Source organism: Nomascus leucogenys, chromosome 19 (genome assembly GCF_006542625.1).
Source record: "Nomascus leucogenys isolate Asia chromosome 19, Asia_NLE_v1, whole genome shotgun sequence".
Taxonomy (NCBI): Eukaryota; Metazoa; Chordata; class Mammalia; order Primates; family Hylobatidae; genus Nomascus; species Nomascus leucogenys.
Window position 1 is genome coordinate 3,027,365 of NC_044399.1, and position 25,237 is coordinate 3,052,601.

Sequence of the window (25,237 nt, forward strand, 5' to 3'; positions counted from 1 at the left end):
TTTCCGGCCTGGGGCCAGGGCCACGGATTCCTGCACCGGGCATGCGCGGAAGTAGGCGCGCCGTGGCCCGGCACGCGCAGGCGCACAGGGCTGCCCGGCGGTGCTAGTTCCTCTCGGATTCGCGGTTTCTGTCACCTTCCTCCCGGACCTTGGTCACGGCCGCAGGTGACCCCTTCCCCCAGCTCCAGTGGGCGGGTGGCAGGTGAGGATCAGGGCCTCTGCAGTCCAGAGGGGATGGGACCGTGTAGCACCACCTCGGGGAGGGAGCACGCCGGCCTTGGCCTCAGCCCGGGGGACCTTCTCTGGGGCCGATGCTAGAGTGGGCGTGGGGTCCGGGCGCGGGGTCGCCTGCCACCCAAGGGCGTGTGTGCTCCGCGGGCCTTGTGCCAGGCTCCACGCCGCCGCGGCCCTCGCTCTCCACGTCTGCAGAGAGCTGGAAGCGTCTTTGCAGCCCGCGGAGGTTGCAGGGAGGGGAAGCTGCTGCGAAGCGGGTGGGAAGCTACCCTCTGGCGCGCGCCCAGGCGTCCCCGAGACCCCCAGCTCCAGGCTCGGTGCCAGCCTGGCCCCCAGCAAGCCTCTTAACTTCTCTTAGGCTTAATTCACCCTCCTGCGGAAAGAGGTTACTAATGACCTGCCCTGCCAAACTCAGCATTGTGAGGCTGCAATGCAGTGTAAAAGCATTTGAGTCACTGTAAATGTCCGCTGTTGCTACACATACTAATTGTAAAGTATATTTACTGTGAAGACCGAAAAAGCGTTTATTAACAGGAAGCGGCAGGGTCAAAGATGTATTTTAACGTGTCATTTTTTCACTGTTTACTACGAAAGAGTTTAGCCCCAAGGAAAAATTTTCTTGGACCTACGGTTTGTACTTTTTTATGGCTACTTGAATATATGGTGTCTTTGGATTCAGTCACTTTTCGCAAATTCAAAGAGTGAGTAGAAAAATAAGCAGTACAAAGAGTGAGTAGAAAAATAAGCAGCATGACTCTGTATATTCAAAAACATGTAAGTTAAACAAAAATGTTGAATCCAAACACTTTTTTTGTGTTAGGAACACAAACACATTTGGTCAAACTACAAAGAAAAGCCAGGATATAGTAACAGCCACTTTAGTGAGGGAGGGGTGGAAGGTGATGGCAGGAGCGGATAATGAGCCAGGCCCCTGTCTTGGGATTGGGGTGGGAGAGGGACAGGGGAAATGCGAATGAAATATTACACAGTATTACTCATTCAGTTCTTACATTTTGTGATTTCTGATGGGATCTTCTTCACAGTTACTAAACTGGGTGTTGCCACTCTGCTTTATCATTAAAATGATAATTATTATGCTTGTGTCTGTGTAGCTCTTCACACTTTAAAAGATGCCTGTGCATGGGTGCCACTATTTAATCCTCTTTATTTTGATGTACCAACCTCATCTAAAAGATCAAGATTTTCAGAGGTTACTTCCCTTGGTCGTGAAGCTAAGACTCAACACAGTTATTGAGACCCTGCATTCAGAGCTCTTTCTGCCCACCCTTGCCTGGCAACCTTGCAAGAGGAGCTGAGAGGTGACCAGCACAGAGAAAAGAGTATTGGCAGAAAACCCTGTGTGGGTAGCCTGTCACCATCAGGTACTGCCAGTGTGACGTTAGGCAAATCAATTGGCCTTCTCCGCTGTACGATGGAGGTAATAATAATGCTTCATAAGTTTAGGATGAGTATTAAAGAATACAGGTAAAATGCTTGATCTGTAGTGAGTGTTCATTACATGGAGACTTCTGTTAATACATGCTACCTAGATTTCCACTACACACCCTAGTGCCCTTATGGAAAGAAATTTTACATGACTGCAATTTGGGAAAAGATTTATGTTTACAGAGTGTCTGTGTCCAAGAAATGAACCTGAGAAACTAAGTTTTAAATGTTGTTAGGAACTTTTTATTTCTCAAATACAGAATTACTTAAATTTAATATTTAAAAAAATTTAAACAATTAATTAAGCACATTCTTGTGCAAAGCCCTTAGCTGGACAAGGAGAAAGTCAGATTTCTTTGCTGCACTGTGATGGAAAGCTTCTGTAAGCTTATGTAAGCTTAAAATCCTATTTATGTTTTAATAAAAATAAAGCCAGTGATAGGAGGGAGTAAAGGTTTCTATCACGTACAAATCAAGAACAGATACTTGTGTTTTTCCATTTTTAATTATGAAATATAAAGATTACCCGTAACACACATGTGAGATTTAAAGATCAAGTCAACCCAGTCTTCCATTACCAGCATGAGATGGGGGCCATTTCCCAATTCGTTGAAACTCCCGTGTCCCTCCCCAGTCAAGCTCTCCTGCCATCACCTTCCACCCCTCCCTCACTAAAGTGGCTGTTACTATATCCTGGCTTTTCTTTGTAGTTTGACCAAATGTGTTTGTGTTCCTAACACAAAAAAAGTGTTTGGATTCAACATTTTTGTTTAAGTTACATGTTTTTGAATATACAGAGTCATGCTGCTTATTTTTCTACTCTTTGTACAAAATTGTATTTGTGAGATCCAATTTATGTGTTAGATATGGAAGAGTTCACTGATTTTCACCACTATTTTAATATTTTATGTTCTAGTATACCACAGTCTACTTATTTACTTATTATTGTGTCTACAGGCAGTGTTTATTTCCACTTTTTTTTTTTATTTGGGACGGAGTCTTGTTCTGCCGCGAGGCTGGAGTGCAGTGGCATGATCTTGGCTCACTGTAACCTCCGCCTCCTGGGTTCAAGCGATTCTGCTTCCTCAGCCTCCCAAGTGGCTGGGACTATAGGCGCCCGCCACCACGCCTGGCTAATTTTTTGTATTTTAGTAGAGACAGCATTTCACTATGTCAGCCCGTATGGTCTTGATCTCCTGACCTCGTGGTCCGCCTGCCTTGGCCTCCCAAAGTGCTGGGATTACAGACGTGAGCCACCACGCCCAGCCTGCGTTTTCTTTTAGGACTTTAGAAGAAAGGTATTTGATTTGTTATTTGTGAAATTCAGCATCATAGCTTACACTGCTCATGTACAGGAATTCCTCCATGATATGTATCTAGCAATGGAATTGGTAGGTCCTAGGTACTATGACCACATATTTATTGTCTCGACCAAGACTCCTTTAAGAGTGAAAGGAGACACTTAATGACTTTACTGAGGCCAAGCACAGTGGCTCATGCCTGTAATCTCAGCACTTTGGGAGGTCAAGGCAGGTGGATCACTTGAGCCCAGAAGTTTGAGACCAGCCTGGCCAACATATTGAGTCCCCATCTCTACGAAAAATACAAAAATAGCCGAGTGTGGTGGTGCACACCTGTAGTCCCAGCTACTCCAGAGGCTGAGGTGGGAGGATGGGCTTGAGCCCAGAAGATCAAGGCTGCAGTAAGCCACCATCGTCCCATTGCACTCCCACCAGGGTGACAGAGCCAGACTATGTCTCAGAAAGTAATAATACTAATAAAATAATAGGAATAACTTAAACCATGGGTGAAAAATTGAATTGTTCTGGGAAAAATCAAGATGTATAGTTATCAAAGTGATAAGATAATGTGCTTTTTAAACTTTACTAGATAATACCAAGTGGTTTCTCAACATGGATGTTCAAAGGTACACCCCTTTCAGCTCTTGCTTATTTTTCTAATGGATCATTTAGTGTCCTTTTATTAATTTGTAGGAATTCTTTATGTATTCTTCGTCTTAATCCTTTCTCAGTTACATTTGTTTGTTTCACTTTTTTTAGGTTTTTAGTGATAGAACTTTCCATTTTAATATAGCAGATGTATCCATTTTCCCTTTATGGTTTGTACTTATTTATTATGCCTAGTTTAAGAGGCTTTGCCTACTCTGAAAATATATTCTCTTATATTTTCTTTTGAAAGTTTTGAAGTTTTGCCTTTCACAGTTAATTTTTGCCGCCCCCCCACCCGAGACGGAGTCTTTCTCTGTCACCCAGGCTGGAATGTCGTGCCGCAATCTTGGCTCACTACAACCTCCACCTCCTGGGTTCAAGCGATTCTCCTGCCTCAGCCTCCCGAGTAGCAGAGTAGCTGGGATTACAGGTGCCCGCCACCACACTCGGCTAATTTTTGTATTTTTAATAGAGACAGGGTTTTACCATGTTGGCCAGGCTAGTCTTGAACTCCTGACCTCGTGATACGCCCGCCCCGGCCTCTGAAAGTGCTGGGATTATAGGCGTGAGCCACCGCGCCCGGCCTTCACAGTTAAGTTTTTAATGTCCCTGAGATTGATACTGTGTCTGTGGTGAGGCAAGATTCCAAGTTTATTTTTTCCCAGCTGCATAATTTGTCTACACATCACTCAAGGAAAATCGTCTTTTCCTTTGATGTGTGCTACATATTCCCTTGTGATAGTTCAGTCTTGTTTTTGTTTTTTTTGTTTTTTTTTGTTTTTTGAGATGAAGTTTCGCTGCTGTTGCCCAGGCTGGAGCACAATGGTGCGATCTTGGCTCACTGCAGCCTCCGCCTCCCAGGTTCAAGTGATTTTCCTGCCTCAGTATCCCGAGTAGCTGGGATTACAGGCGCCGGCCACCACGCCTGGCAAATTTTTGTATATTTAGTGGAGACAGTGTTTCACTATGTTGACCAGGCTGGTCTTGAACTTCTGACCTCAGGCGATCCACCCTCCTCCGCCTCCCAAATTGCTAGGATTACAGGCATGAACCACCGTGCCCGGCCCGATAGTTCAGTCTTTATACCATAGATTTTTGATGTATTCTACATAAATAATCATACACAAAGAATGAAGGTTTATATTTTTTTCTTTTCAGTTTTTATTATAGCTTTTTGTTATTTTTCTTGCCTTAAAACTGCCCAAGGACTCCAGTATTAGGCAGCATAAAAATGTTGAAGAGGACATCTTTATCTTTTTCTACTTTTAAAGAGAGTGCTTTAAATGTTTCACCATTAATTTAAGGTTTTTGGTAGGTACCCTTGATTGCATTAAGGAGGTTACTTTCTGTTGCTGGTTTGCTGACAGGTTTTATCTTGAGCAGATGCTGAATTTTATTAGATATCTTCTTGTGCATCTGTTGGGATAGTCATGTACTTTTATTATTTAATCTATCACATTAAACCAACAGTACATTTCTGGGATAACCTGAGTTTGGTAGAAAATAAATACATTGCTGATTCAGTTAACGAATATTTCAAGATTTTTGCATGTGTGTTCATGAATGAGATGATAGTTTCCCTTTTAGTATGGCCTTGTCAAATTTTGGTCTCAAGGTTATATTAGCCTTATCAAGTGAATTGGGTCATGTGTCTTTTTTCTTCTCTGCAAGAATTTTTGTACTGTAGGAATTATCTGTACAGAATCTTTGGTAGAATTCACTGGTAAACCCTCTGGACCCTATATTTTCTTTGTGGGAAGACTTAACTACTGGTTGTACTTTTTTTATGGTTATAGAACTATCTGGTCATATATACATGATTATTACTAGTGTCTGCTTTGCATTTGAACCTTACATTGGAAGAAGATTAAAGAAACCCTTGAAGTGAAGAAGCTATTTTGCTACAAATTATATGTCCCTTCTCACAAAATCTTATGTATATAATTTATATAGATGTAGCTTTATAATATGTATGTCTTCCCATTCATAAAAGCATCATCTAAATCATGTTTTGTATCATTTTTATTTGAGCATTCCTCTTGATTTTCTAGAGAAGAAACCCTCAGATCCTTACTCACAAGCATTTTCCTGCTTCTAGATTTTATTTGTGTGAAAGCAAAAGTGATCATCCCTGCCCTAAATTATTAGGGCTTTTTATTACTTTGGTATTTACTTAAGAATAAAATTTATTTTTTTATTTTCTTCTCAGAAGTGGTTTGCAGGTATTAATGAAAATTTTGGACATTCCCATTTTATCAGTTCTCTTTAATTTACAATTTATAAAGTTTTTAAGCTTTATGGTTTAGAAGCATTTTACCTTAATTTTTATTATTTTGGTGATGTTTTTCTAGGCGATGTTCTTTATTATTTTATCTCTGATAAACAGATTTCCCTAAATCTTAGAGGTTTAAAGCAGCTTCATCTCACAATAGTAAGAATTGTTTCTTAAAAAAGTTTCTTTACAAAGGCAATAAAACTTTTAAAATCTGTGAGATTGTATCAGAATTAGCTTTAGAACCTAGAATCTTGTTAGGGCTGAGGGGAGATGAGATGGAGGGAAGATCCCTTTCTCTCATCATTAGCTTATATGGAAATAAATTCTTATTTCTAAAATAAAATATGCAGACCACGGTAGTGCCTTCAAGTCCTGCTGGGAGACTTCAGAGGGCGCGCTGCCTCATGCTGCCTGTTGGCTCCTTGTGCCCGGCCTCTGTCCCTGCGCAGGAAGGACCCAAAGGAGCAGCCTTACCATGCACAGGGGGCTCCCCCTTTGGGGTTCTAGGGCAGTTTGTTCTTCGGGATCACGGTGAAACATGGCAGGAAAAAAAAGGTTTTACTCCTTTTCATTGAATTTTTTATTCATTTTATACTTAACAATTATTGGATGAATGTATAAGGGAATTAGTAACTGACCAGGCTGAACCGGAAACTTCTTCAAAATGTGTGACTTGGATTATGTACTTTACAATAATGTTTTGGGAAGGCTGACTCATTGGGAATACTGTGATGGAAATGTTGACAGTGAGAAAAGGGTAGTCTTATCTAGAGATCAGCTAAGTGTCATTTTTTAAGTAAAAAAGGTACGTGTTGTTTTATTCTGAAAAAAATCCCTTATCTTTTATCATAGTCTCTTAGATTTCCTTAACTTGAATTTGTTCACTATGAGAGTAAAACAACGTAAAGTAAAAGTTTTTCAAGGAAAGGAACAAATACTTTTTTACAGTTTGAGCTCTTTGTCTCATTCTGTGACCTCTACCAGCCAGTGGCCCCTCAATGTGCCAACTTTGGCTGGTCCTGGTTTCCCTACTCACTAGCTGTGTGATTTCGGCTTACATAGCCTCCCAAGGCCTCAGTGTCCTCATCTGCGAAACGAAGACAGTGATAGCAGCTGTCTCGGAGGGGTGTTCTGAGAATCACATAGGCATATGTATATATAGCCAAGGGCGTAGTATGTGCTGATAAATGTTAGCTAGTTGTGTTGTCAGCTTCAGCCATCAGTGCTCAGTGAGTGTGCTATTGTTTTCTTACTGTTTAAATTTTTCATGTCATTCTCACTGTATCAGATTTCCAGAGTTAGGCAGATAATATGAGGCGGGGCGAGGGGGCAGACGGCGTGGGGAAGAGTCAAGAGACTATTACAAATTGAAGAGTCTTGGGAGGGCTTTATGGAAGAGGAGGGACTTAGCTGAGTCTCAGAATAAAGTAGTGTTTATGTGGCTGGAACCTCACACCTATTGGAATGGCTACTATGAAATAAAATAAAAACAAAATAACAATTGTTGGCAAGGATGTGAATTCCAACCCTTGTGCACTGTTGGTGGGAATGACAAATGGTTCAGCCACTATGAAAAACAGTTTTTTGGTGCCTCAAAAAAAAATTAAAAATAGAATTACCATATAATCCAGCAGTTCCTTCTAGGTATTTACTCCAGTGATTGAAAGCAGGGTCTCAAAGAGATATTTGTACAGCCACGTTCATTGCAGCAGTATCCACAATAGCTAAAAGATGGGAGCAACCCACGTGTTCAACAACAGATAGCTGGATAAACAAAATGTAGTGCACGCATACCATGGAATATTTTTCATCCATAAAAAGGAGGGACACTGACCAAGATGTAGCGTAAATAGCCCTTGAGGACTTTATGCTAAGTAAAATCAGCCAGTCACAAGAAGACGATTGTCAGGTGCTTCCACTTATTTTATAGTGGAACGGCAGATGCTCTGGGCAGGGGGAGATGGGTATTGGGGGATGTTTAATGGGGATAGAATTTTAGTTTTGCAAGATGAAAAGTGTTCTGGAGATTGGTTGCACAGAAATATAGATGTGCTTAACACTACTGAACTTAAGGTGGTGAATTTTATGTGTATTTTACCATAATCAAAAGCACGTGGATAAGAAGTTGTAGAAATGGAAGTCTGAGTCATTTGAATCTATAAGCAATACGCATTTTTCGGTTGAGGTGAACGAAGATCACGCTCAGGGGCCTTCTCTCTGCCTTTGCTTTCAGGGTCATGGAGGACGCTGGCGGCGGCGAGGAGACCCCGGCCCCGGAGGCCCCACAGCCCCCTCAGCTCGCGCCTCCGGAGGAGCAGGGGTTGCTCTTCCACGAGGAAACCATCGATCTTGGCGGAGATGAGTTTGGATCCGAAGAGAACGAGACCGCATCGGAAGGCTCGAGTCCTCTCGCGGACAAGCTGAACGAGCACATGATGGAGAGCGTCCTCATCTCCGACTCCCCCAACAACAGCGAGGGCGACGCGGGCGACCTGGGCCGAGTGCGGGACGAAGCTGATCCCGGAGGGGAAGGCGACCCAGGCCCGGAGCCCGCGGGCACCCCGAGTCCCACCGGCGAGGTCGACGGCGACTGTGCGCCCGAGGACGCCCCCGAGGACGCGACCCCCAGTAGCGGAGGGGCCCCGAGGCAGGACGCGGCCCGCGAGGTCCCAGGCAGCGAAGCCGCGCGCCCAGAGCAGGAGCCTCCCGTTGCGGAGCCGGTCCCGGTGTGCACTATCTTCAGCCAGCGCACGCCCCCGGCCTCCAGGGACGGCTTCGAGCCGCAGATGGTGAAGTCGCCCAGCTTCGGCGGCGCCAGCGAGGCCTCGACCAGGACACCGCCCCAGGTCGTGCAGCCCAGCCCCAGCCTCAGCACGTTCTTCGGGGACACGGCCGCCAGCCACTCCTTGGCCTCGGACTTCTTCGACTCCTTCACTACCTCCGCTTTCATTTCCGTCAGCAACCCCGGCGCGGGCTCCCCGGCCCCCGCCAGCCCGCCTCCCCTCGCTGTGCCCGGGACCGAGGGGCGCCCCGAACCCGTGGCCATGCGAGGGCCCCAGGCAGCTGCGCCCCCCGCGTCGCCAGAGCCTTTCGCGCACATCCAGGCAGTGTTTGCAGGGAGTGACGACCCCTTTGCCACCGCCCTGAGCATGAGCGAGATGGACCGGAGGAACGACGCCTGGCTCCCCAGCGAGGCTACGCGTGGAGTCCTGCGGGCCGTGGCCGCCCAGCAGCGCGGTGCCGTGTTCGTGGACAAGGAGAACCTCACCATGCCGGGCCTCAGGTTCGACAACATCCAGGTGAGCCGGGTCTCCCGCCTCCGCAGCTCGCGCCTCCCCTCTGCGTCTTTGCGCACAGTGCCCCTCAAGGCACGGAGAAGGCCTTGTTTTCAGTAGTTCCTAACATCCCATTGTGAGCTCTGCGTTCCTCTGCCCCTGGGTAATTAGGGATCTGTTGGTTTCCCCAACAGAACATATTTAATGGACTGCTACTCAGAGATGTAGAAATAAATACCACCAAGGCAGACAGTTCTACCGTAATTCTCTCAGTCAGTTCTCCATGCCCTGTAATCCATTTGACATTTGAACTCCAGTTAATAATAATCCATTTCTTTCTTTAAAATGTGGAAAAATATATTCCTGTAACATATAATGTGCCTGATGTAGAAGTTTTATAGGTTGAATAAGAAAAATATGTGTGACCCAAAAAGTAACAAATCACAGAAATATGTAAATGTTAAGCTAAATGGTAACATACAAATGTTCGATCTCACTACTAATGAAAGACAATTGATGCAGGGTTTTTTTCGGTGCCGCTTTGCCAGCCAGAGACCTCCGTGGTCGGCGATGCCCCTGCCCAGGCCCCTCTCGGCCCAGGTTCTCCCACTAGGCCTGCCGGGCTGCACCTGCCTCGCGCTTTGGCATATCCCGTGGCCTCGGTCACTGTGCTCTCAGCCCCCAGCAGGAGGGTTGTGCGAGCAACTGAGTGTAGGGGTCCGGGGGGCTGCTCCACCCGCCAGCATAGGAGCAGGCTCCACACGGGGCTTGTAGCTGGACCAGGCATGTGGCAAGTGACTCCCACGGTGGACTCATGCGTCCAGGCGAGGGGAACACCGTGGCCCCCGAACAGCGACGCCCGCGACCCCGAAGCCCGAGAGGGGATGTTACAGCATGCACACAGCTCTTTTCGACCCACATCTGCAGCCAGACTAATGGGCATCTTAACGGCTCTAAACGGGCGCATGAACAGACCACTGCTTCCCGTTGAGTGGGGCAGCCGAAGGGGGTGGGGAATGGAGTGTTACAGTGTTATTGCTGTCTTGGTACCTGTACTCCGCGGAGTACTGAGTTCTTGTCCTGCCTCCAAGAAGAACGAGATTACGCTGACAACCAGAGTGTGAGGAGGGCGGAGAAGAGTTTTATTGAGCACAAAACAGCTCTCAGCAGAGAGGGGAGGCGAGGGTGGGCCCCCACCGGAAGTCACGTGGTCTCTCTCCAGTGTGGCTGGCTCAGGGGCTTTTTTGGGCTCAGAATGGAGAGGTGCATGCTGATTGCGAGTATGCAAAAAAGAAGGCTAAAACAAAGTCGCCAATCAAAGGTGGGCACGACAGTGGAAAAAACCAATTGGTGAAGGGTAGGTATATGTAAAATAGGTGAAGAGGGGTAATCAGTCAATCAGAGCAAAGTGCACCACACGGGACGAGAGGTTCTCGGTCTCTTACGTGGGTTTATCCGGGACTTGTAGCCAGGCTTTAAACTGTCTTCAGCTCCAGTCAGGTTTCACCGGGGACCGCCCCTGTCTGCCTAGGATTTGTCTGCCTCCTGCCGCCATCACACTCAAGTCATTTCCGTTTCCATCTATCAAGCATGATTTACTGTTTGTTGAAGTGTGGGAAAATAGCCTCTCTAAGGCAGCCCAGATGGGACCAAAATCAGTACAAACATATTTAAGTAAATTTTAAAATCAAATTGTGCATATCCTTTGACCCAGAAATTCCACTCTTAGGAATGTGTTGTGAGGACATAATCATACTTGCATACATATACCAGCTGTTGAAATGTCTATCAGGGTGGTTTGTAATTGCAAAGAATCTGAAATAATCTAAAAGCCCGTTATTAGGGGGCTTGAATACATTTGACTCACCTCACCTTTACAATGGAATATTTATATAAGTTTTTAAAATGATGCCAGGGGTTAGGGGGAGGAAGGGATGAACAGGTGGAACATAGAGGATTTTAAGGCAATGAAATATTCTGTATGATACTTTAATACTGGGTACATGTTATTTTTACCAAACCCATGGAATGTACCACACCAAGAGTCTACCCTAATGTAAGCTGTGGACTTTGGGTGACAATGATGTGTCCGTGTAGATTCATCAGTTGTAATAGGTGGACCACTCTGGCCAGGTGTGTTGATAATGGGGAAGACTGTGTGCGTGTGTGGACAGGCAATATATGGATGATCTCTATACCCTGCTTAATTTTGCAGCAAACCTAAAAGTGCTCTAAGTAATAAAATCTTCCTCTGATCATTGGTGAATAGTAATATAAATAAATTGTAAAATCTATTTTTAGAAAAGATATAAAACAGAATATTTAATGAGGTTCATCTCATACTGTTAAATTTGAAAATCAGGACAGAAGATAGCATGTAGCATGCATAGTATGATAAAATTTTTATAAATATATGTATACATATGTATCAGATTAAATCATATGCATGTCAGTTTTAGTTTATTGCAACCAAATTGTGGGACAGGATTAGTAGTTTCCATATGGCACTGTACATGGCGGGGCGCCCCACCTCCCAGTTTACTGGCCTCAGATCCTGTGCATGTCTGTCTTCCTGAAACTGAAAGAAGGACCTACAGTCCCCTTTAGTGTGACCACTTACCCACTCCCGAACCCACTTACCCACTCCACTCCCACTCCTGAACACAAGGAGGTAAGCCAATCAGCCAACTGTATGACTGTGAGTATTTTTATTGAATTGATAGACGGCTGAGACCTAGGAGTGGTGAATTCTCTAGGAAAAGAAAAGTGGCATGCTAGAGAAATGAAGCCAGTTAATTTTTTCAGATAACTGAAGTGTAAGCCTGTAGACATCCATATTTTGGGTATTTTACACAGCAGTCTTTCCAGAATATGCATTGACTAATTTACTAATATTCATTTACTGTATTGTGTGCTTACTCTTGACCAGGCATTGGTCTAGGCATCCTTCTCTACCCTCTTAGGCAGAATATACTGAGCATAATTTAACCTTTGCAGGATCTTTTTAATGAATACCAATTCCGGACTCTGATGTCAGGGGTATTTGGATGTGTGGGATTGGATTGATTTGTCACTGAATCCTTACCTGTTCTCCCACTCCCTGGTCTTGTCTCTGTACCCTATACCCCCAAGATGGCTTTTGTGTTCTGCTCCACGTTTCTTCCCGTCTCTCTCCGGGTCTTTGTCCTCTCTGCTGTGAAATGCCTTTAACATCTGTGGGTCTGGCCTTTAGCACTTTCTTTCAAACCCTCTGTTGCTTGCCTTGCCGTTTGCTTCTCCCTCTGACTGTAACTCAGAGGAAATCTGAAGGCTGCCACAGGAAAGACTTAATCTATTGCTTCCCAACTGGGTGCTGGAGTCCAAGGGTCTTAGGTACATTTGGAAAGGGGCAGAGGTGTTTCACTTTGGTTGACAAAAGGGCTGGGGTGAGCATATGACACTTAGTGAGTAGGGCTAAGAGTACTCAGTACCTTGCAACGAGCTCAAAGCTTTCAAGGAATGGAAAACACCTGTTCCTCAAAAAAGCTGAAAGGTCTCTGATCCAGTCCAGTTTCTCCTTTTATGATGAGGAAACAGATCCGAATGACTTGTGCATTCACCAGCCAGCCTGCCATGTCCCAGGCATCCTCTCTCCTCATGACACAAAGGAGGGTGTGATGCCCACCCGCCAGCCCAGACCAGGACAGATGGCCTAGACAAGGGAAGGCAGACCTGCAAATGGATAATTTCGGTGCCCTGTGGCTCAGTAGAGGTCCGGGCAGATTCCCATGGACGTGTTTACCCTAGATAATGCAGCCACTACACTGCAGGGCCAGTGCCAGAACACAGGTCCTGTTTGCCTTCGTTCTGACCTCTTTGTCTTATGTTATATTTCTCCCTACCATAGAAAATGACTAATTGTATTTCTCTCGGAAGGATTTCTGTTTAAGTTAAAGAGCTAGAAACAGCACTAATTATCAGTGAAATGCAAGTCAAAATCACAATGAGATATCACGGCTGTTAACCAAAAACTCTGGAGACAGCAAGAGTTGGTGAGGGTGTGGAGAAAGAGACCCTTGTACACTGTTGGTGGGAATGTAAATTAATACAGCCATTTTGGAAAACATAAAGGAGGTGCCCTAAAAAGTTAAAAATAGAGCTACCATATGATCTAACAGTCCCCCATTCTGGGTATGTATCCAAAGGAATTGAGATCAGGATCTCAGAGAGATGCCTGTGCTCCATGCTCACTGCAGAATTATTCACAGTAGCCCAGATAGGGAATCAACCTAAGTACCCATCGACAGGTGAGAGGACAGAGAAAATTTGGTATGTAGTGGCTTGCGCCCATAATCCCAACTTCTCAGGAGGCTGAGGCAGGAGGATCACTTGAGCCATGGTGTTCAAAGCCGCAATGAGCTATGATTGCACCACTGCACTCCAGCATGAATAACAGAGTAAGACCTGTCTCTTTAAAAGAAAAAAATGTTTTTAAAGAAAAGAAAATATACACAATGGAATTCTGTTTAGTCCTTAAAAGACAAGGGGAAACCTTGCCATTTGTGACTATCTGCATGCACCTGGTGGACATTAGGTTAAATGAATTAAGCCAGACACAAAATGATGAATACCACGTGATCTCATTTACATGTGGAATCTACAGAAGTCAGACTCATAGAAGCTGGGGCCTGGGGGTGTGAGGGGCATGGGGAGATGTTACTCAAAGGGTACAGAGCTTCATTTATGCAAGAGGAAGGAATGCTGGGGATGGAATGTACATTTAACATGGTGACTATAGTTAGTAATACTGCATTGTTTACTTGAAATTTGATGAGAGCAGATTTTAAGTGTCCTCACCACCCGTACACATATACACACACACTGTAACTATGGGTAGTGATGGTTGTGTTAATTATTTTGACTTTGGGATTCAGTACACAGTGTCTACTTACAACAAATGATCATGTTGTATACCTTGAATATATATAATTTCTCAACTAAATACTGTAAAATTTAAAAATAAAATGCCTTTTCTATTTACCCACATTTAAAAAAAAAAAAACTGGAAATCAAATGGCTTAATTTTAGTGTTCCGTAAAGAATGAGTAGCTGAGTCTTCTCCAGGGTCCCAGAAGTTGCCTGATATATGGACATATCCCTGATCAGTATGTGAGCTTAGGAAGAGCTTTGAATTAGAAGAATTGGTTTCAAATTGTTGCTTTGCCAATAACCTGTGTAACCTAAGGGAATTCATTGAACATCTGTGGCTCTATTTTCTTCTCTGTAAAATGAAAGGTTTTGGTAAGTCTGTCAGTTAGGCTGTAGGCTCAGCTGCATTAACAAAGAAAGCCAAAGGTATGGTGGCTGGAATAGAATACATCTTTATTTCCAGGTGGTAGAACACTTTGGAGATATGTCGGCCAGCGCTGTGGATTGACTCTACCTTCCTCAGCCAAGTCCAGGAAGCTTTTTCCCATTGCTGTCTTCCAGCCATCTGGAAGAGGGAGAGGCTGGAGAGCTCTGCAGTAGTCCTTTTACGATACATCATCTGGAAGACAGTGTGTCCACTCACATCCCACTACCTAGGGTTTAGTCACTTGGCCACACCAAGATGCAAGGAAGGCTGAAAATAGTCTTTAGGTAGGCGGCCATGTGCTCAGGCAAAACTGAAGTTCAGTTACTAGAAGAAGGGGAGGGCTGGTCACGGTGGCTCACACCTGTAATTCCAGCACTTTGGGAGGCCGAGGTGGGTGGATCACGAGGTCAGGAGATCGAGACCATCCTGGCTAACACAGTGAAACCCCGTCTCTACTAAAAATACAAAAAATAGCCGGATGTGGTGGTGCATGCCTGTAGTCCCAGCTACTTGGGAGGCTGAGGCAGGAGAATCACTTGAACCCAGGAAGCAGAGGTTGCAGTGAGCTGAGATCGCACCATTGCATTCCAGCCTGCGCAACAACTTTGTCTGAGGTTAAAAAAAAAAGGGGGGGGGAGATCAGAGATTGGTGGATGGCTGAGAGTCTCCTCCAGTGAGTCCTTCCAGCACCAAAAGTCTTGAATCTGGAATCCATAGTTACTGCCAGCCTTGAGCCTTTGCTGATAACTAAATTCCCACTGCTGTGTATATAAGAATTATCCAGCTTGTAAGTAGTTTCGAAACCCATTTTCTAGTAAATTATGTTATAAATCGTAGGTGAGTTTTTAGAATAAACCACAAAGGACTCTCTAGGTGGAACTTACTATAGAGAGATAATGTTGTATATTCTGTCAACTCACACACACACACACTCTATCCTGTTATTAGTAATTTAGCAAAATAAGAATGTTGGGAAAGCATATTTGAGTACAGTCTTTTGTGTGGATATATTTTTGTTTCTCTTGGGTAAAAACTTAGTAGTATACTTGCTGGGGCTTATGATAAATGTGCATTTAGCTCTATAAGAAATGGAACAGTTTCCAGAGTGGGCGCAATATTTCACATTTTCATCAGCAACATATGAGAGTTCCAATTATTTTATATCCATGGTATAGTCAACTTTTTTTGATTTTTGCATTTCTCTGATGACTGAGGTTGTATAGACTACTTGATACATAGGATCTGATATATTAATCCTTTGATATATAGTCTATTTGTATATCTTTATAAAGTATCTCTTCAAATGTTTTCTCCATCTTTCAAACTTTGGATGTTTGTCTTATTGTCACTGTGTTTTAAGAATTCTGTAAATATCCTGGTTGGAAATGAGCTATCATACACAATAGATGTGTTGCAATTTTTTTTTTTTTTTTTTTTTTTTTTACTGTTCTATGCCTTGTTTTTGCATTTTCTTAGGTGTCTTTTGAAGGGCAGAAACTTTAATTTTGGGGTGCAGGTGTACTAGCTACAGATTCTCTCAGCTTTTATTAGTTTCAAAATTACTACTTTTTTTTTTTTTTGAGACAGAATCTTGCTGTGGCGCCCAGGCTGGAGTACAGTTTCACGATCACAGCTCACTGCAACCTCCGCCTCCCAAGTTTAAGTGATTCTCATGCCTCACCCTCCAAAGTAGCTGGGACTACAGGCACGCACCACCACACCCAGCTAATTTTTTCTTTTTTTCGTTGAGACACAGTCTCACTCTGTCACTCAGGCTGGAGTGCAGTGGCACAATCTCAGCTCACTCCAGCCTCCACCTCCCAGGCTCAAGCAATTCCCCTGCCTCAGCCTCCTGACTAGCTGGGATTATAGGCATGTGCCACAACACCCAGCTAATTTTTGTAATTTTAGTAGACATGTGGTTTCGCCATGTTGGTCAGGCTGGTCTTAAACTCCTGACATCAAGTGATCCGCTCACCTCAGCTTCCCAAAGTGCTGGAATGACAGGAGTGAGCCACTGCACCTGGCCAGTTCTTGTATTTTTAGTAGAGACAGGGCTTCACCACATTGCCCAGGCTGGTCTTGAACTCGTGACCTTAAGTGATCTGCCCACTTTAGCCTCCCAAAGTGCCAGGATTACAGGCATGAGCCACCATGCCCAGCCTCATCTTCGTTATTAAAGGTTATTTTTGCCAAATATACAACATGTTTACATATGTAGAATTCTAGGTTGACAGGTTTTTTTTTTCTTTTTAGACCTTGTAAGATGCCATCCCACTGTCTTTTGACTTGCATAGTTTCTGATGAGAAGTCTGTAGTAATTCTTGTCCTTGCTCCTCTGTACCTAATTGAATATTTTTTCTCTGGGTGCTTTTACGATTTATCCCTGGTTTTTCAGCAGTTTGGTTGTGATGTACCTTCACATGGGATTTATGTTTATCTTGCTCGGCATTCATTGGATCTGAGACTTTATCATTTTTGTCAATTTGGGGAAATTTGGGGTCATTATTTCTTCAGGTATTTTTTGTGTTTTTTCTCTCTCCTACTTCCGGAAACTCCAAGTATATATACTGCTTAATATTGCCACAGAAGTTACTGAGGATCTGTTTTTGTTACTGTTTTTATTTTTCAGTCTTTTTCTCTTTGTGGTTAAGTTTAGAATTTCTGTTGCTGTCCGTAAGTTCACTTATCTTTTCTTCAGACTTTTTAGTTTGCAGCTAATCCTATTCATTGACTTTTCCGTGTTTTTTATCTCTGGAATTTTTATTTGGTTCTTTTTTGTATCATTTTTCTTTTATCATTTTCAAGCTTTACTTTAAACTCTTGAGAACATTTATAAAGAGGCACCTTAAAGTTGTCTTCGGAGCTGGGTGTGGTGGCATGTGCCCGTAGTCACAGTTACTCAGGAGGCTGAGGCAGGAGAATCACTGGAGCCCAGGAGTTTGAGGCCAGTCTGGGCAACATAGGCCTCTTTAAAAAAAGAAAGAAAAGAGAAAAAGTTCTTATCCGAAAGTTCCATTATCTATGTAATATCTGCATCTATTTTTATGTACTTTTTCTCTTAGTTACAGGACACGTTTTACATGTCTAGTGATTTTTTATTAGAAGGTGGACATTGTGGATTTCAGGTTTTGTGTCTACCTTTTTCATCTTCCTTTGAAAAGACTTGCCCTTTATTCTGACAAGCAAGTAACTTATTTACAGATTTAGTTTCATGTTTGTTTTTAGGCTTTTTAGAATGACTTTTGAGTAGTAGCTACTACTTTTGGGTGACCTTTCTAAAGTCTATACTGAATGCCCCTTCTGTTCAGTGAGAGCACTCCACCATGGCAGACCCACACTCAGCACCCTTCAGCCCTGTGTTAGCTCTGGGCTTGCCAGCTCACAGCACCCCTTCCATGGCAGACCCACACTCAGCACCCTTCAGCCCTGTGTGAGCTCTGGGCTTGCCAACTCACAGCGCCCTGTCCATGGCAGACCCACACTCCACACCCCGCAGCCCTGTGTGAGCTCTGGGCTTGCCAGCTCACAGCACCCCATCCTTTCCTGTCTTCAGAGCTGTACCCTCTGCACATACAGCTGAGTGATCAGCAGTAAACTCAAGGGCTCCCACACAAATCCTTTTTCTGCTTAGCTCCCTCCTTTCTAGATCTCTGGATAGAAGAATTATCCAGTTTGTAAGTAGGTTCCAAAATCATTTTCTAGTAAATTATGTTATACATTGTAGCTGGGTTTTTAGAATAAACCACAAAGAATTATGTAGGTGGAACTTATTATATAGAGATAATGTTGTATATTCCTTCTCACACATACACTCTCACACTTTCTCTGTCTCCCATTGTTGTTAATAGTTTAGCAAAATAAGAATGTTGGGAAAGCATATTTGAGTACAGTCTCAACCTCCTCAGCCCGTCCGCCTTAACCTCCTTGACGTCCCAAACCCTGCTTGGGATTCTCCTCCTGCAGTGTGGTCCGAAAAGTGCCATTGGGTTCAAGAGTTCAACTCATGTTTTCCTCCTGTCGGGTCACAGTCCTTTGCTGTGTCTGAAGACAGCTGTTAGATTTCTTCTAAGCAATGTTGCAGTTGTTCACATCAAGACAGTCCAGTCCCAGTTACCCTGAAATGGACAGAAGCAAATTACTGCTGCTTTTTATTCATTCATCAGTTGGTGGACATTTGGGCTTTTTCTACCTTTTGGCTGTTGTGAGTAATGCTACTGTGAACATTCACACACAGGCGCTTGTGTCTGTGTGTTCTCAGCAATCTGGGATGTGTAGCTAGGTGTGGACTCGCTGGGTTCTATGGTAACTCTGTTCAACATTTTGAGGCCCCACCAGACAGTCTTCTAAAATGGCTCTTCCATGTTGACTCCCCACCAATGATGTGGTGTGTGAGGGTTCCAGTTTCTCCGCACCCTTGAGTTTGGGTTTGGGTTTTGTTATAATTGTTGTGGTTTTTTTGTTCAGGTGGTCTCATTTTTCCCTGGAGTAAGCAAACACTGGAGCCAGAGGATGGACCCTGCCGGGATAAACAGGCACCTTTCTGCATTGGCGATGTGGCAGAAAGCTCAGCGTGTGCTGTGCCGGGTGCAGGGGCTGCTGCCTTTCAGCAGCACTACCCCATGAGCATTTGTGTCTCTGGGCTTCCCAGACAGTAAGGCCCATACGCTTTCAGTCCGCTGCTCTGGCTTCTGTTTTGTCTTTCACCATGAAAATCAAGAAGGGACTACTGACACTATTTCCCCATTGCAGGAAAGGCAGCTGGGCCCCTAACCACCTGTCAGCTGTGAGAACAGCCACTTGCTCCTCCATAAATCCACCTGACCAGGAGAATGGGGTGGCGAGATCACGATGAGTCCCAGATTGTGATATATTCATATATCTCCTTCGCTGAATGGCTTGCTGGGCTGAAGGAATCATTGGTTCTAGCTGGATTCCATCCCAGGTGTAGTAGCACAGCTCTCTAGAAAGCCCTGGGGGAAGCTCCCTCCACCCCCACCCCCCTGCCCCCCCCCCCAGCACAGTAACTGCTGGAGGAGATGCAGTACAAGCGTCTCCACCTCCCTGCACTGTCACTGCCTTCAGTTAGCGACACAGCAAGGGCGAGGTTTGTCTTAAGATGCTTGTCACATCCTTGGCCCTCTATTGGTGGGATATTTGATAGTCATGCATAGGCTAGTATCTCAGGAACTTGCTGTGGTAACTAAAATATTAACTAACAGAGAATTTTAAGGACGAGAGATTTTTGCAGCGTGGTCTCATTGATAATGTTGTGGGGATGGAGGAGTTGAATTGGCCCTCCGTCCCTGGCATTGCAATTTGATTTTGATCTTTACCCAGCTCGCTGCCCCTGTGGCTCAGATGCTCTTTGTCTGAGATGAGTTGCATTTTTGCAGAGCTTTATGGAGCCCTGTGTCTGAACTCTGTTATTTTGCCCTTTAATTATTGCTGCTAGATCAGTTAGCTGATTTTGTGGATCTGGTATTTGAAGTACTTCACCTTATGCTCTGCAAGCAGAAATTATACAACTGCTGCCTGTAGGTCTTTGCCTCAATGTGAGAAAACGTGAGGTCGGCCTCTGCGAGCACCAGGTTTAGCACCCAGGGAAGAGACAGACCTATGACCTGCAGCCACCCAGCCCCTCCTGCCGCAGGCTGTTGATCTCTCCCGGTGGAAGGGAGGCAGCAGAGTGGAGAAGCAGTGTCAGCAGCTTTTCTGATTCCCTTGCTCTCATGGTCTAGATTCTGTTCTTCTTTTCAGTGTCACTATTTTGAAAGATAGCAAAAGATTGAAATAACCTTGCTTCTTAGGAGAAACAACTTCTATGCTTTTCTTTCCCCCGCTCCCCCGCCCCAAAAAAAGGGTAGGAGAACAATAGGAAGAGATCTGAGCCAGCGGTGAAGTCCAGGCAGGGGGCACGCAGGCTTCTCTGCACCCTCAGTCACTGTGTGCTCCCAGTGGCCCGCCTGTAGCATGAGCATCAGCTTCTCTGTGGCTGGGAGGCAGCTTTGTGCTGAGACGGAGAGATCTTGGCTTTCTCCACCCTCTATCTTGGGGTTGTCCTAGTTTGAGTCTTTCTTCTGCTCACCCGAGAGACTGCAGGGCCTTTGTGTTGTGTCCCTGTCAGCAGCTGCTGCGGGCCAGATGCCCAGAGCACGTGTCAGGGAAGGTCCAGCCAGCTCCGGGCTGCTTGCTGTCTCCAGGCATTTCAGGGACCTCAGAACCACTGCTTCCTCCTCCCAGGATGCTCACTGTCTCTGGGCATTTCAGGGACCTCAGAACCACTGCTTCCTCCTCCCGGGATACTCACTGTCTCTGGGCGTTTCAGGGACCTCAGAGCCACTGCTTCCTCCTCCCAGGATACTCTGTCTCTGGCGTTTCAGGGACCTCAGCGCTGCTTCCCTTTCCCCCTGGGCTGCTCTATCCCCCCGGCTTCCCCGCCTCAGGCGTTTCAGGGACCTCAGTGCTGCTGACCCTTCCCAGGTGCCTTTCCTCAGTCAGCAGCACCCCCAGAAAGGAGAGAGATGGTCCAGGGCTGTGTCCTGGTCCCAGTTGTGTGTGAGAGGCTTCTCCTGCCACCCGTGGGAGCATTGTGTCCTGTGAGCAGCCTTTACTTACCCTGGGCTCTCCCTCGGCCTGCGGTGCAGCCACCGAAACAGCACCGAGGCCCGCGGACTGTGAGTTTTCTCTGCACTGGTGGGATGACTAGTTTGTCCCCATACAATAGACTTGGTAACTTCAGGCCTTTCCCTGGGGCCCCCGAACCGTGCTGACTCCTGAGGCTTATGAAAGCTGGCTCGCCCAGTATCTGGGCTTGATACCAGCTGTGAGATTGCTCCCTGCTCAGGGCAGGTCATTGGCACATCTCTTCTGTCCCCAGGCCACACAAAAGCACCTGTTCTCCCTCCCCTCGCCCTTCTGTGTCTTCCCTTTAAAGTAAGTGGCATGCTTCAGATTCCACTTTTAGTGTTCTTCAGCACCGTCTAAAGATCGATCTAATCAGAGGAGTCAGGTCAGGAGTAGAAACGGTCCCGTGCAGAGGCAACTGGATTCTTCCCTGGCTTGCAGCATGAAGTGCGCCCAGCAGCTCCTGGAGCAGGGCCTGGCTCAGCGAGGCTGTTGAGGACCTGCTGTGAAAGGGGGTCTCAGTTTTCCTTTGGCTTGGCTGGTGACCTCAGCACTGAAGAGAGGGCCATTGGTAATTTAACTTCTTCAGCCCTAGCCCTCCAGGCTTTCCTGGAGGTCCAGGCAAGCATGGGGGCATTGATGGGATTTGGGAAGACTATTCAGGCCTGCCTGCACCAGCGCGAGGCTGGCCACTGTGTGGTGCAGCCCCTGGTCCCCAGCGGTGTCACCTTCATGCTCCTGGACCTCCCTAGGCCCCTCACCTGAGGCCTCTCTGCTGGCTTGGCTTTGCCTCTCACTGCAAGCCTGGTGGGAGGCAGTAGGACTTAGCGTTTCCTCTTCAGAATAAAGAACATGCTTTCTGATCAGTGGTGAATAAAGATATAATTTTTAAAACAAAAAGAATAAAGAGCAATTCTAAAATTATGCATTTTATTAATGATTATGGTAATTTAGCTTCTGGTTAATTGAAGTTTTATGATACTGTAACCGTTACTTTTACCTCCATAAGCCAGTGGAGAAAAAAGAAATTGTGTTTAGTTATGGGTTCTGGTTAGCTGAGTTTAATTGACATTTTATTGTCTTGACATATTTTTCTTCTATTCTTCCCAGGGAGATGCAGTTAAAGACTTGATGCTTCGCTTTCTGGGTGAAAAAGCTGCAGCAAAGAGACAAGTCCTAAATGCCGACTCAGTGGAACAATCTTTTGTTGGATTGAAACAGCTAATTGTAAGTGACAATGTGTTTGATTTCAGTGTTGTTTTGTGATAAGTCCTGCCTGCCTTCGTAATATTTTCTCTAGAAGTTAATTATTTTGAATATTACTCAAAGCTCTTGCACAGAAGTAGAATTTTGTTGGAGTAGATGCCAGTCCTGTGCACCAAAAAGCATCATATTAATACATGGATACTTTTAAGCCTAATTGGTTAAAAAGCCATTATTGGAAATGATCAAATTACTCAAAGCAGCATATACTTTGATCGAGTTTGCTTCATCATATATAATAGAGATAAATGATTTGCATTCATTTTTAAAATATATTGCATTTTCTGCATTTTGCGTAGAAAGTTTATTATTGAATGGGTGAATTTCTGAACACTTTTAAGCTTTGTCATGAATTCTATAAGGAGGTTTTTAAAATTCATGGCTGGGCGCAGTGGCTCACACCTGTAATCCCAGCACCTTGGGAGGCCGAGTCGGGCAGATCACAGGTCAGGAGTTCAAGACCAGCCTGGCCAACATGGTGAAACCCCATCTCTACTAAAAATACAAAAATTAGCTGGGCATGGTGGTGCATTCCTGTAAGCCCAGATACTCGGGAGGCTGAGGCAGGAGAATCGCTTGAACTGGGACCCGGGTGGCGGAGGTTGCAGTGAGCCGAGATCACACCACTGCCACTCCAGCCTTGGATACCAAGCGAGACTCCGTCTCAAAAAAATAAAAATAAAAAAATCATTAATACCAGATCACCATTGCTGTACAGGTTGATCTGTTTCCAATGAATTTATAATCTTAAAGACAGCTGTAATCGCGTTGGGTAGTTTTTCTAGATTAAGGAGAAGATATTGGAAGTTCCTAAGGTAGCCATGGGGTAAGTACACTGAAATGAGAGCCCCATCTCACACCAAATCTCACCTCCTCAGTGTCGTCTCCTTAGGGGGCTGTGGAATTGCTCTGCGAGCTCATCCACGCGGTTGCCTAGAGTGGACTTAGCAAAGCCACGCTCCCATGCCTGCATGCAGTCAAGTTAGTGGGTGCACTTTCTGAGGGGGTTTGGAGAGTGAGGTCCTTGATTTTGGGAATAAGTCCCACCGGCTGTCTGAAACTCATGTTGAAATGCAGCCCTTATCCTGACTATATTTCAACGGCACATGGTCCAGACTCACTCTCCATTTGGGTGAACAATCTGGAGGACATATATTCACCTTTCAACCTTCAAAAAAGAGAATGGAATTTTCTAATTTACTTATTTTTCTAATAGTTCCCCATCATGTTTTTCTCAGTTGTTACTAATTCTTCTGCACCGGGCTTCAGATTTCCCCTACTTTTTGTTTTTTTTGAGACGGAGTTTCATTCTTGTTGCCCAGTCTGGAGTGCAATGGCATGATCTCAGCTCACTGCAACTTCCGCCTCCGGGTTCAAGCGATTCTCCTGCCTCAGCTTCCCGAGTAGCTGGGATTACAGGCATGCACCACCACGCCTGGCTAATTTTTTGTATTTTTAGTAGAGACGGGGTTTCACCATGGCCAGGCTGGTCTTGAACTCCTGACCTCAGGTGATCCGCCTGCCTCGCCCTCCCAGAGTGCTGGGATTACAGGTGTGAGCCACTGCACCCGACCAGATTTCACCTATTTTAAGCAAATTTTAGTTCCTAAAGATACAATAGCTGAGAAGTTTAGAAATTTCTCAAGGATTAAACTTTGCAGCCCATTGAAATGACAGGTGAAGGTTAGCCTGTGAACTAAAATAGAAAATGAGAATGTCTTAAAGTTTATTTTGGAGTAGCGCGTGGCTCAGTCCCAGCTCAAAGGCAACTGTCTTTTGTGTGAAAACAGTGATATGTAAATCACTTACTTGCACGAAGACTACAGTGAAATTCAGAAGAAAATAATCCCAGTTCCTTTTTTGTTGCATCACCTCTGCCTGTGTATTTGAAAGTGAGGTATTGCCTGTCCCCGTTCTGCCGGAAATGACTGATGTTTATGAGGCCGAAATCCTGAGCCAGGAGGGGAGTGATTTCTTGATCTTTAACAGTAGCATTTAACAAAGTAACAAAATCTTTTCCCTAATTGACTAGTTCTCTTGAATTCAGACACATCCTTATTATGTGTGGTTTTGTGACTTCTATGACACTTCAGAAGCTTTCCTGGGTTCAGTATGGATTGGGGGCTGCCTGAGACGCTGACCAGGCCACCTGGAACCCCTTTGCCTGGGGCCTGGCTCCCGGCTGTGATGACCCAGATCGCGGCTGTGTGAGGGCCTTTCGGAAGCACAGGCGGGGCTGCACTCCGCTGTGAGGTTGCGCAGGGACATCGTGCCCTGGGTTCCTGGATTTTCCAGTCCCTGTCTTCTGATTTTAAACTTCTCTTTGACTTTCTACTTTCTAGTGTTTTATTGTCAGCAGATCTCTTGCTTCCTAAGACAGCCTAAAGGAAAAAAAAATAGAATCCTCCCCATTTTACTCAAAAGTCAGTTTCTTATATTCTTCTTGATCTTGATTGTTAACTTCCTTTGATCCCTGATCTTTTTCCCAAAAAAAAAACCTTTTTTTGGAGTTTTGCCCAAAAAGCCTGTTTTTGAGAAAGTACCGAACATTGGCAAAGCAGCCTTAGTTACTTGGATTTTATCCTGACTTCATTATATGCATGAACTGGGAGGTGACATGTCATCAGTGTCAATAACAAATGCTGTAACTTGGGGGAGACAGAGCCAACCTACAAAAATTAAAAATCTGTAATAAACACCGTGACAGTCAGGAAGCATGTCTTGTTCTCCAGTGCATCTGAGGACCCAGCACAGTCAGGCACAGAATGGGTACATAGCGTCTTCTTGAATAAATAAAGGGATGAGGGGATGAATAGATAAGAGGACCCCCGGT

General features: G+C 45.0%; 1 protein-coding gene across 7 annotated transcripts in view; it reads left to right on the plus strand.

The window, feature by feature from the left end:
• Window positions 1–25,237, plus strand: part of TRAPPC12 (trafficking protein particle complex 12) — a 103,341-nt gene continuing 78,104 nt past the window's right edge. For 4 of the 7 annotated variants that reach the window (XM_030799832.1, XM_030799834.1, XM_030799836.1 and 1 more), the window contains exons 1-4: window positions 1–202; window positions 8,138–8,519; window positions 8,556–9,203; window positions 22,252–22,368. In XM_030799832.1, coding sequence (XP_030655692.1) covers window positions 8,142–8,519; window positions 8,556–9,203; window positions 22,252–22,368 — 1,143 coding nt within the window. In that variant the 5' untranslated portion in view covers window positions 1–202; window positions 8,138–8,141. Of the gene's footprint in view, window positions 203–8,137; window positions 9,204–22,251; window positions 22,369–25,237 lie in introns of all 7 variants that reach the window. The other 3 variants (XM_030799833.1, XM_012497620.2, XM_012497621.2) reach the window with 3 other exon arrangements.